Source organism: Oncorhynchus keta, chromosome 10 (assembly GCF_023373465.1).
Source record: "Oncorhynchus keta strain PuntledgeMale-10-30-2019 chromosome 10, Oket_V2, whole genome shotgun sequence".
NCBI lineage: Eukaryota > Metazoa > Chordata > Actinopteri > Salmoniformes > Salmonidae > Oncorhynchus > Oncorhynchus keta.
The window spans coordinates 57,996,970-58,010,648 of NC_068430.1; the positions used below are offsets into that span (position 1 = coordinate 57,996,970).

The 13,679-nt window shown below is 40.7% G+C and overlaps 1 protein-coding gene across 3 annotated transcripts in view; it reads right to left on the reverse strand.

The window, feature by feature from the left end:
• Nucleotides 1-8,523: 8,523 nt before the first annotated feature.
• LOC118389038 (retinol dehydrogenase 11-like) overlaps nucleotides 8,524-13,679 on the reverse strand; it is a 32,198-nt gene continuing 27,042 nt past the window's right edge. Inside the window, exon 7 of one of the 3 annotated variants that reach the window (XR_008144675.1) lies at nucleotides 8,524-8,598. Coding sequence is in view for 2 of the 3 variants with exons in the window: in XM_052527343.1 (XP_052383303.1) it covers nucleotides 9,028-9,207 (180 nt within the window). In the remaining variant the exon portion in view is untranslated. Of the gene's footprint in view, nucleotides 8,599-8,931; nucleotides 9,208-12,157; nucleotides 12,995-13,679 lie in introns of those variants that run through there. The other 2 variants (XM_052527343.1, XM_052527342.1) reach the window with 2 other exon arrangements.

The window sequence follows — 13,679 nt, forward strand, 5'->3', positions numbered from 1 at the left end:
CGTGTTTGCATCTTTTACTTTGGTTTTCTACACCAGCTTTAAACAGTAGTGATGTTTGTGAGGGTTGATACCAGTGTGGTGAGATTATTGGTGAGGAGTCGATAATCGATTCCTCGACTCCTTGCCATTCGACTCCCGGTGTCGACTCACATTTCTGGGTGCCAAGCTTTGATTCCGCTAGCAATCGACTCCTAAGATTCCATATTTTTGCACCGGGGGAAACTATTTGCTATAGTCTATTTCGAGAACACAAACTCTCGCATCTTTCATGGCAAAGAAAGAGCAAATTAGCGAGGGAGAGAGAGAGAGAGATGGAAGGAGGAGTTCCGCCAGGTATTGGTAGGCATGAAGGCATCAGAGCAAGTGAGCGGAGTTGAGCGGTTGGAAATCCCATTGCTCACGAAGCCTCCATGTCCGTTTCTACAATCTGCTATAAACATCTCCGTGTTCACAGGAAGAAAAAAAACTCCCGCTCCAAATTGGCTTACATTAATTAAAATCACAATTTAACCAACACCCATCTATTTTTATGAATTCCTGGACCCACTAATTGGTTTTTATGTATTGAAACCAAACCATATGATTTTGAATGAAAAGTATTTAAATTAACATGAGAAGGTGAATGTAAGAAGCAAGCATAATTTCAAAGGGGGGTACATGCCAGCAAAGCCATTAGACAACACTAAACAAATTAATTGCACGAAAACGGTGGCAAACTGTTAGGGCCCACTTAAAGCTGTCCCAAAAGCTGTTCCAACATATTACCACCACTACACCTGGCTATCAGTTGAGCCTTGTCTGGCAGCGAAACAGTTCAATCAGCCTCATTTACTGCCTTTTAAGAAAACAGCTGATATGGCTGACATGCTTAAACAAATGTAGTTTCTAATGACAATTGAGATGTACAGCTATGGCATAAGGGGACGACAAGTGGATAAGAGCCAATCTGTAATTTCAATTAAGACATTCATGAGCGAGCTACGGACGTAGGACGTACTCAATATAACTATTTGTTTGCACTTTTGAAATGTACAGTGACAGAATTCAGAACATGGGTCGTTCTTTCAGTGTTCTCCCTGTACCAAGTCAGAACCGTAGGATAAATAAAGGGGGTTAAATCAAACAAATTATTAGGGTGAGGCACATGGGTTACTAACATCTTACTACACAACATACACTTAGTATTACTTTCTTAGCTACAGTATACATATCTCCCTGGCATATTACATAATTTATGCAGCAGCGTACAATACATTTTTGGACTTGTTGTGCTGTGCTCACTTGAACAGGAAGATGGCATTTCACAACACCCACAATAACATCTGCTAAATACAGTGGCAAGAAAAAGTATGTGAACCCTTTGGAAATACCTAGATTTCTGCATAAATTGGTCATAAAAATTGATCTGATCTTCATCTCGGTCACAACAATAGACAAACACTGTCTGCTTAAACTAATAACACACAAACAATTATATGTTTTCATGTCTTTATTGAACACACAGTGTAAACATTCACAGTGCAGGGTGGGAAAAGTATGTGAACCCTTGGATTTATAACTGGTTGAGCCTCCTTTGGCAGCAATAACCTCAACAAAATGTTTTCTGTATTTGCGGAACCTGCACAACGGTCAAGAGGAATTTTGGACCATTCCTCTTTACAAAACTGTTTCAGTTCAGCAATATTCTTGGACATGGTTTTGTTTGATTTTACCATGTGTTGACCATTCTGTGTAGTTAATGTGTGGCCAATTTGTGGTCAGAGGGAGCTGGTGTGCAGAGTGTTGGCACTGCTACTTCCTACCTGATGGGTAAATAGACATCACTTCTACTTTTCCAATCAATCAATGAAGATTATTATTTTTTTTTTACATCAGCAGTTTACACAGTGCTTTTACGGTAACCTGGCCTACACCAGAGAAACCCGAACAATACAGGGCACCACTTCTACTGCCATCTATTTCTCCCTGTGTTATGTCATATCCTGTTCTTGTATAGGCACCTGGCCAGCCGAGTGCAGGGGGGCTCTCCCGTCAACATGAGGCTCCTGCTGCCCCCGCCCCAAATACTCACAGACACACACACACACACACACACACACACACACACACACACACACACACACACACACACACACACACACACACACACACACACACACACACACACACACACACACACACACACACACACACACACACACACACACTATTAGGAATGTTTCCCTATTTACATGCTTGGTTGTATGTGTGTTTTGTGTCAGAATAGAGGGAGGATAAGCCAGTGTTTGAGAAGAGGCGTCTGATGGAGGGGTCTTCATGGGCCCAAAAAGTTGGACTCATTCCAAAATGGACCTGGGGCTTTCCCACCCGGACCTGATATGCATAAATATATTTTTTAAATATGCAGACAAAATGTAAGGATGCTGGAGAAGTGCTTGACGCCATCTGTCAAGAATGGTCGAGGCAATGTGATGGTCTGTGGGTGCTTTGGTGGTGGTAAAGTGGGAGATTTGTACAGGGTAAAAGGGATCTTGAAGAAGGAAGGCTATCACTCCATTTTGCAACGTCATGCCATACCCTGTGGACGACGCTTAATTGGAGCCAGAGCACAGCTCCAAACTATGCAAGAACTAATTTGGAAAAGAAGCTGTAATCTGGTATTCTGTATATAATGGAGTGGCCAGCACAGTCACCAGATCTCAACCCTATTGAGCTGTTGTGGGAGCAGCTTCACGATATGGTACGTAAGAAGTGCCTATCAAGCCAATCCAACTTGTGTGAGGTGATTCAGGAAGTATGGGGTGAAATCTCTTCAGATTACCTCAAGAAATTGACAACTAGAATGCCGAAGGTCTTTAAGGATGTAATTTCTGCAAATGGAGGATTCCTTGACGAAAACAAAGTTTGAAGGACACAATTTTCATTAAAAATCATTGTCAATGCCTTGACTATATTTCCTATTAATTTTGCAACTAATTTCATGTATGTTTTCATGGAAAACAAGAACATTATTTTTTTTGTGTGGATTTTACCCCTTTTTTCTCCACAATTTCATGGTATCCAATTGTTACTACTCTCTTGTCTCATCGCTACAACTCCCGTACGGGCTCGGGAGAGACGAAGGTTGAAAGTCATGCGTCCTCCGATACACAACCCAACCAAGCCGCACTGCTTCTTAACACAGCGCCGGGGGAAACACCGTGCACCTGGCAACCTTGGTTAGCGTACACTGCGCCCGGGCCGCCACTGAAAGTATTCAGACCCCTTGACCTGATTCAGAGTGTGAAAGACACATTTCAGTTGAATGCATTCAGTTGTACAACTGACTAGGTATACCCTTTTCCATTTTTCCACATTTTGTTATGTTACAGCCTTATTCTATAATTGATCAAATCATTTTTCTACTCATCAATCTACACACAGTACCGCATAATGACAAAGCAAAAACAGGTTTTGAGATTTTAGAAAACAGAAATACCTTATTTATGTAAGTATTCAGACCCTGTGCTATGAGACTCGAAATTGAACTCAGGTGCATCCTGTTTCTATTGATCATCCTTGACATGTTTCTACAACTTGATTGGAGTCCACCTGTGGTAAATTCAATTGATTGGACATGATTTGGAAAGGCACAAACCTGTCTATATAAGATCCCACAGTTGATAGTGATGTCAGAGCAAAAACCAAGCCGTGAAGTGGAAGGAATTGTCCGTAGGGCTCCGAGACATGATTGTATCGAGGCACAGATTTGGGGAAGTGTATCAAAACATTTCTGCAGCATCGAAGGTCCCCAAGAATGCAGTGGCCTCCATCATTCTTAAATGGAAGACGTTTGGAATCACCAAGATTCTTCTTGGAGCTGGCCACCGGTCTAAACTGAGCAATCGGGGAGAACATTTACATTTTCATTTAAGTCATTTAGCAGACGCTCTTGGTCAGGGAGGTGACCAAGAACCAGATGGTCACTCTGATGGAGCTCCAGAGTTCCTCTGTGGAGATGGGAGAACCTTCTAGAAGGACAACCATCTCTGCAGTACTCCACCAGACAGAAGCCACTCCTCAGTAAAAGGCACACGGCAGCCCGCTCAGAGTTTGACAAAAGGCACCTGAAGTCTTTCAGACCATGAGAAACAAGATCCACTGTTCTGATGAAACCAAGATTGAACTATTTGGCCTGAATGCAAAGTGTCACGTCTAGAGAACCTGCCAGCGTCCCTGCGGTGAAGCATGGTGGTGGCAGCATCATGGTGTGGGGATGTTTTTCAGTGGCAGGGACTGGGAGACTAATCAGGATCGAGGGAAAGATGAACGGAGAAAAGTACAGAAAGATCCTCGATGAAAACCTGTTCCAGAGCACCCAGGACCTCAGACTGGGGCAAAGGTTCACCTTCTAACAGGACAATGACCCTAAGCACACAGCCAAGACAACGCAAGAGTGGCTTCGGGACAAGTCTGTGAATGTCCACGAGTGGCCCAGCCAGAGCCTGGACTTGAACCCAAATGAACATATCCGGATCTTCAGAGAAGAATGGGGGACACTCCCCAAATACAGGTTTGCGTAGCTTGTAGCGTCATACCCAAGAAGACTCAAGGCTGTAATCATAGGGGGAAATCCCAGGGGGGACGGGGGGACACGACCCCCATCTTGGGAAAAATAGGATTCCCCCCCCCCCAATATATCACTGTAAACATAACTATGTAATTTCAATAATATTAATAATACGCAATGAAAGCACTTGTGCTGATTATAGACACTTAATAGTGTGTTTTTAAGTTTCAAAAGATTGCTACCCCCCGCCCTTTGCCTCACAATGGTAAACTGATAATAGCAAAGATTATAGCAAACACCACAGAAACGGAATTGGTGCTCGCTAGCATTGCAAATCCAGCTATTGTTGGAAGCCAGCCAATATGAAACAAACTATATTAAAATGACAAAAGGTTGCAGCATATGTTGTGTAAATGGTGAACTCATACAGCTGTCAATTCTTGTCACTGCAATTCGTTTCACATTTGCTAGCTACCTTTTAGATCGAAGCCCATATAGAATAATAGAAGATAAGATGATAGAAGCCCATCTCCTACTGTAAATAACCTACATACGGTATGTGTGTGTGTGTGTGTGTGTGTTTGTGCAGCTTGCCAGGTAGAAACATTTCAGAAAAAAAACTAAAAAGTCAGACATAAGAGTATTTTTCAGTACACCAAAATGCAAGACTAGTTGATAAAATGTTCATGAGAAAGAAGTGAAATGCTAATGGAAAAGTTCCACAATGATGGCATTAGGCAGATCAGTCAACAGAGGGCACACAGACAGCAGAGCTGGGGACAGATGGGCAGGGACAGACAGGCAGAGCCAGGGAGTCTCAGGTAAGTTTGTTGAGTCATTTGTTTGGCAACATTATGAAAGGTTCTACATTTTTGTGACTTGTAAAATAGGGACATAATTGGAAAATGCCATGGATACCCCCACTCTCAACTTAAACTGGTGACTGAACTAAGATTTGTTTAAGGCAATGGAATTGCTGTTCTGATTAATTGTGTAGTTTTGGGTACTGGTAGTTAGGAGTACGGCAAACACCTTATTTATTTTCTAGGAGACAAACTGTGAGGCAGTGAGGGTGGTGAAAGGGAAAGAGCCAAGGAGAGAGACTTCAGAGGACAGTGTCACAGCCACGGCAGGACCAGGTGTCAACCTTGTTGCCAGCTGCACCAGTATAGGGGACAGTGTCACAGCCACGGCAGGACCAGGTGTCAACCTTGTTGCCAGCTGCACCAGTATAGGGGACAGTGTCACAGCCACCGCAGGACCAGGTGTCAACCTTGTTGCCAGCTGCACCAGTATAGGAGACAGTGGCAAAGCATTGTCCAGTTACTTCAGTGATGGCACAAAACCATATCAGCCACACCCACAATTTATAGAACCTCAAACTCTTGCCAACAGAGTGTTGACGTTTCAAGAGAGATGGTTTGGTGATTTCCCCTGGCTACATTATAATCCATCAATAAAAGGAGTTGTTTTCACTGTAAGGGTTTTCAAGCCATCCATCTTTTGGCCAAAGAGCGGATGCTGCCTTCATTAATGCAGGATTTAGGAACTGGAGAAAAGCCATTGTAAAATTCACAGCACATCAAAACTGCCAAACCCACCGCCACTGTGTAACTGTAACAGCACACCAGCTAAATCCAATCAGTGTCCAGTTATCCAGTGCGTGGGGTAAACAGCAGAAATGACAAAAGCTACCTTGCACTGTATGAGAAAGCAACAACATTGATTGAATTCATTGAGACACTCAATACGATTTGCTGGCAAAGCAGTGGATCACTATAGGACAGAATTTTTTAAAGTGTTGGATGGTGTGGAGGTTCAGTTTGGTGAACGTTTTGACCAGGACAGTCTAAACATTCTGTCAAATTTGGAAAGAGTGCTTCTCACTGGGGAGTTGGATGAGTCTCTAGATCAGTACCCTGAGCTGAACATAGATTCTCTTTCAGTGCAGTTGCCTCTCTTTCGCAACAAATACCCCTGTAGCAGCAGTTGAGAGGCAGTAGAGGTCCTCAGGAGGCTTCCAGTGGAGGTGCGGGGGTTGGTTGACCAAGTTAAGGTGCTGATCAGAATTGTCTGTAATGTACATAAAGACAGGCTGGATAGTCTTGAGAGAAAATATCTGCCAGCAATTTGTTGGATCCATTGAAACCCTCAAACATATGTTCGGTTCTTTTGTTCAGTAGTGTGTATAGCAGTGGTTCTCAACCTTTTTTAGTACTGGAAACCCTGCATATTTTGAGGAAATCAGGCAAGGTTTTGAGTAGTCCTCAGGGACCTCCGCCCCTCTATATTATATGTAAAGTTAGTGGAATCCTTGTGCTGCTGAATACATTCATTACACTTTTTTTTATTTCATGGACCCCTTGCCATTACACCAGGGACCCCTAGGGGTCCACCTACCCTGTTTGAGAACCCCTGGTGTAAAGTATAATATTTGTCATTTTGTTTAGTCGTTTTTAGTACATGACAGTACACTTACTAATTATTTATTTAATTTAAAATGGCATACTTTTAAATTACCTTCACTAGGATAGGATAAAGTAATCCTTCTCACCCCCTTAAAAGATTTAGATGCACTATTGTAAAGTGGCTGTTCCACTGGATGTCATAAGGTGAATGCACCAATTTGTAAGTCGCTCTGGATAAGAGCGTCTGCTAAATGACTTAAATGTAAATGTAAATACTTTGTGTGACATACTTGTCCATAGTTGTTGTTTGAAGAGTTGAGACACTGACGGAACAATAACTAAGTATTTCTGAAGGATATTTTGGTTGATTTGTTTGGGTTTTTCATTGAAGTAGTTATTTTGCTTTTAGAACTGTACTTATTCTGAGTGTTTTGTTCTTGTAAAGATGTTGTAATAGACTCAAACCAGTGGCACATATTTAATGACTATATAAATGAATCAGAAAAAGTTAAATAAAAAGCTCAGTTCAGTGCGTAGACCAACTTTGTGATGGTTCTCAATGGAGATTCTTTGAGATGAGATCGCACCATGTTCATTGTATTGAAACCTGCACCCAAACAGTGTACAGTACCATTACCACCCCTGCTTGGTATTGCTGGTTGTAAGTACAAATACCCTTTTTTTTTACCTTTATTTAGCCAGGCAAGTCAGTTAAGAACACATTCTTATTTTCAATGATGGCATGGGAACAGTGGGTTAACTGCCTGTTCAGGGGCAGCAAGACAGATTTGTACCTTGTCAGCTCGGGGGTTTGAACTCGCAACCTTCCGGTTACTCGTCCAACACTCTAACCACTAGGCTACGCTGCCACATACTTACTGGACTGATAAGGAACACTGCCATAACTATTATTAGTAGTAGTAGTATTATAATGATTTAAACATTTTAACAAGTTGGGACAACCGTTCATTTAACTACTGTACCTATCAATTATCCTGTAGCAGTAATTATGGTTCCTCAATATACATTTAACATATTACTACGTAGGCTATGTGTTACAGCACTACTTTTGGTGGCCCCCTCAGGAATTACTCTTGAGAACATTTAATGTAATTGTCCCCTCCAAAGTTGATATCAGATTTTCGCCCCTGGCTGTAATCTCTGCCGAAGGTGCTTCAACAAAGTACTATTTTTTATAATTTTGCAAAAATGTATGAATATATGAATGAAGGAAAATGATAATTTCAATAACGCTTTGCTTGTCTTGTGAAATAGCTGTGTATCCAGACATGTCTCCCACTTCCATACCACATCCTCTAGATGACAGCGTCTATGTAATGTGAAGAAACAACCACTCATTGCTGGTAGTAAGTTTATTGACAAAATTCCCACTTCACACACAGCTACGCATTAACATACACACACACCTCATAGTTAGGGCCCTGTCTTTTGGTTAATCACATCACATGACCTGAATTTTAACCATTTATATTTTATTTAACTAGACAAGTCAGTTAAGAACAAATACTTATTTGCAATGATGGCCTACCAAAAGGCCTCCTGCAGGGCTAGGATTAAAAATAAATGATATAATATAGGACAAAACACACATCCCGACGAGAGACAACACTACATAGAGACCTTAGATGAAAACAACATAGCACGGCAGCAACACATGACAACTGTCCCCTTATTTTATTATATAAAAAATATATATATTTTTTTATCTCAGATGGTCCAGCACCATCCTCTGACAATTGCTTTCATTTGTGGTCTACTTCTCATGTATGGAAAAGGTTTCAAATAAAGGTTACAATTCCAGGTCATATGAGATGATCAACCAAAACGCAGGTCCCTACTCACAGGGAAGGAAAATACAGTCAGCTGAAAATATCACATGACCTACGGCAAACATTATTGGTGTGTCTGAGCTGTTAGGTGACTACAATACTGAAGACGCACAAATAAACACAAAAACTTTATATGTATCCTTCATAGATTATAAAACCTTACACTGTATTTTACTTGTCTGCTATTGAATAAAACACTTGAAGACAAACTCTCACTCTCTCAGAACTTGGATGTCAATCTCTCGCAGAACTCAAAGACCTTTACTGCGAGGGTGGGGTCTCGGGCCAGGGGAGCAGGGAGACTCAGGGAACAGTCGCTGTCAAAGTACTTCCCTGTTATTCCCTCCATCTCCATGGCAACCGCACAGTAGATGGTGCTCACTGCCCCTTCCTCAGAAGACTGTGTGGACAGAGATGGGAGAAGGTGAGGTAGTGCTAGTAAATACCCTAACTGCCAGTCAATAGCGCAGTGCTTTGTTTTGGTGATATGCCAGGAAATAAGTCTTCCTTAATATGTAACTTTGACAAGGAAACTCAGAATTTTGACAGATTCCCCTTGTTGATTTCAGGGAAATCTATGAAAAGTGTTGTGAAACTGCTAGAAATTCAATTTTTCAGACACACTCACTCTACTCCTTTTCACACTGGTTTATTCTGTCTTTAGATGTAAGATCTCTATTCAATCTATCGCTGAATTTAGTATTCCAACTTGATTTCCATTACATTTCAATGTTCCCGCATTAGCGGAGACTGCATTCAAGATAAACGCTGCATATGTCGGCGCAATCGGAAATTACCTTCACATTTCTATTGTACAAATCTGGAATGATTCAGCAATACAGATTGAATAGAGCCCTAAGAATTATTTCTGGACAAACTCAACAGCTCTTACAAGGTGGGATGGCACACACACACATACAGCCAAAACAGTCCAAATTCCACTGTCACGGTTGGCCAAAACAGTCCAAATTCCACTGTCACGGTTGGCCAAAACAGTCCAAATTCCACTGTCACGGTTGGCCAAAACAGTCCAAATTCCACAGTCACGGTTCATGTGAACCCAGAGACAGAAATAAATGCTGTAGTCATTACCAACATGTGGTAGCGTTTACAGTTGATCTTATGGTTTATTGAGTGGATTTGTTTTTTTCCATCTCATTCTGTGGTGTGCCGCTGTTTTGTTGGGTCCCCACCAGACCAGGGCAGAAAACAATTGTATTTTGTAGTTTATTTGAAAATACAAACTTTTGAAATACTCAAGGTAGTGGAATATAGCTTATATAGAGTTTCAACTAAAAGGCAACTATTTTCTTTAATATTCAAATGCAGGTCTCAGAAAAATAAAATAATATTTGAAAGTATTTCAAACACTTCTCAGAAAACCAAATTATATTAAGGTATTTATTTATTCTCTTTGTAGAAAAAAAAAACATTTATTTTATTTTATTCACACCAGATACAAACATCAACTTACAGACGCACACAAACAACGACTACATTTCATCTGCCCAGACCCGCATGCTCACACCCCTATCCTTAGTGGGCCACATGGCCTTAAATTGTATCAATTTGTCTTTCCTCAGTCACCCATGCTATTTCAATAATAAATAATTAGATTTTCCTATTGCGTTAATGATTGGAGATTGATTTCCATGTTTTTTGTATAATTTCTTTCTAGATGAGAAGAGAATCAGTCCATCAACCAGTCCATCAGTCCATATCTCACTACACCCCCATATGACATGTCTTGAAATATGCAGACAGACGGATTAAAAGGAAGTTCACATTGTAATACTTCTGACAGCCAACTTTCTAGCTCCGCCCATAACTTTTAGGAAAACCCAGAAAGTATGGATTATTGAGTCGTTGTTAGTTTTACACTTAAGACATGACTCTGCTGTTGTGCTGTAGAATTAGTTCATTTTGTCTCTTGTAGAATAAATTATATACATTAGTTTATACTGGATTAAGCGTACATTTTCATTAACTGTCATTTAGTTAATTATGCTCCAACATTCCCTCTATCCTGTGCCAACATCAATTATTTTTAAGTCTAGGTTCCAATAGTTTAAAAGAGATTGTCAGCTGAATATGCTCTTTTGCAAGGTTTTGTAAGTCTTACCTATCACATGAACATCCTTTTCTGACTCAAATAAGATGTGTGTTACAGCACTACTTTTGGTGGCCCCCTCAGGAATTACTCTTGAGAACATTTAATGTAATTGTCCCCTCCAAAGTTGATATCAGATTTTCGCACCTGGCTGTAATCACTGCCGAAGGTGCTTCAACAAAGTACTATTTTTTATAATTTTGCAAAAATGTCCTTATTTGGCAGAGCCAATGGCATAGTCCCAAAAGTGCAAACTTTAGCCACGGTTGGAACTTTTTTTTAGACTAGCTTAAATGTCTTAATACTTCATTTATTTTCTTTTGACCATTTTAATATATATATAATACGCTGAGTCTAAAAATAATTTGGAACATCTTGCGAATATTGAATTGTACCCCCTTTATCCCTCAGAACAGCCTCAATTCGTCAGGGCATGGACTCTACAAGGTGTCGAAAGCATTCCACAGGGATGGTGGCCCATGTTGACTCCAATGCTTCTCACAGTTGGCTGGATGTCCTTTGGTTGGTGGAACATTCTTGATACACACAGGAATCTGAGTGTGAAAAACCCAGCAGCTTTGCAGTTCTTGCCACACTCAAACCGTTGCGGCTTGCACTCACTACCATACCCTGTTCAAAGGCACTTAAATCTTTTGTCTTTCCCATTCACCCTCTGAATGTCCGACATACACAATCCATGTCTCAAGAAGGCTTAAAAACCCTTAATTAATCTGTCTCCTCCCCTTCATCTACACTGATTGAACTGGATTTAACAAGTGACAAGTGATATGGGATCCTAGCTTTCACCCGGTCAGTTTGTGTTCCTAATGTACACTCAGTGTATGTATAGTGTGCAACGTATGTACAAACTTGGTACTACTGCAACTGTGTACTACTGTAGGTAAAAACACAAAGCAGGTACAGTGCTTAAAGGTATTGAGGCTGTAACATGTTTGTGCTTTCTCTTCCTCAGCCAAATGACAGAAGACCAACGGAGACATCAAAGCTGCCAATCTACTATAATTGACCAGTTTGTTTCAATTATATGCATGAAGGAAAATTATCATTTCAATAAAGCTTTGCTTGTCTTGTGAAATAGCTGTGTATCCAGACATGTCTCCCACTTCCATACCACATCCTCTAGATGACAGCGTCTATGTAATGTGAAGAAACAACCACTCATTGCTGGTAGTAAGTTTATTGACAAAATTCCCACTTCACACACAGCTACGCATTAACATACACACACACCTCATAGTTAGGGCCCTGTCTTTTGGTTAATCACATCACATGACCTGAATTTTAACCATTTATATTTTATTTAACTAGACAAGTCAGTTAAGAACAAATACTTATTTGCAATGATGGCCTACCAAAAGGCCTCCTGCAGGGGCTAGGATTAAAAATAAATTATATAATATAGGACAAAACACACATCCCGACGAGAGACAACACTACATAGAGACCTTAGATGAAAACAACATAGCACGGCAGCAACACATGACAACTGTCCCCTTATTTTATTATATAAAAATATATATATATTTTTTATCTCAGATGGTCCAGCACCATCCTCTGACATTTGCTTTCATTTGTGGTCTACTTCTCATTTATGGAAAAGGTTTCAAATAAAAGGTTACAATTCCAGGTCATATGAGATGATCAACCAAAACGCAGGTCCCTACTCACAGGGAAGGAAAATACAGTCAGCTGAAAATATCACATGACCTACGGCAAACATTATTGGTGTGTCTGAGCTGTTAGGTGACTACAATACTGAAGACGCACAAATAAACACAAAAAACTTTATATGTATCCTTCATAGATTATAAAACCTTACACTGTATTTTACTTGTCTGCTATTGAATAAAACACTTGAAGACAAACTCTCACTCTCTCAGAACTTGGATGTCAATCTCTCGCAGAACTCAAAGACCTTTACTGCGAGGGTGGGGTCTCGGGCCAGGGGAGCAGGGAGACTCAGGGAACAGTCGCTGTCAAAGTACTTCCCTGTTATTCCCTCCATCTCCATGGCAACCGCACAGTAGATGGTGCTCACTGCCCCTTCCTCAGAAGACTGTGTGGACAGAGATGGGAGAAGGTGAGGTAGTGCTAGTAAATACCATAACTGCCAGTCAATAGCGCAGTGCTTTGTTTTGGTGATATGCCAGGAAATAAGTCTTCCTTAATATGTAACTTTGACAAGGAAACTCAGAATTTTGACAGATTCCCCTTGTTGATTTCAGGGAAATCTATGAAAAAGTGTTGTGAAACTGCTATAAATTCAATTTTTCAGACACACTCACTCTACTCCTTTTCACACTGGTTTATTCTGTCTTTAGATGTGAGATCTCTATTCAATCTATCGCTGAATTTAGTATTCCAACTTGATTTCCATTACATTTCAATGTTCCCGCATTAGCGGAGACTGCATTCAAGATAAACGCTGCATATGTCGGCGCAATCGGAAATTACCTTCACATTTCTATTGTACAAATCTGGAATGATTCAGCAATACAGATTGAATAGAGCCCTAAGAATTATTTCTGGACAAACTCAACAGTTCTTACAAGGTGGGATGGCACACACACACATACAGCCAAAACAGTCCAAATTCCACTGTCACGGTTGGCCAAAAAGTCCAAATTCCACTGTCAGTCAAAACAAATTCCACAGTCACGGTTCATGTGAACCCAGAGACAGAAATAAATGCTGTAGTCATTACCAACATGTGGTAGCGTTTACAGTTGATCTTCTGGTTT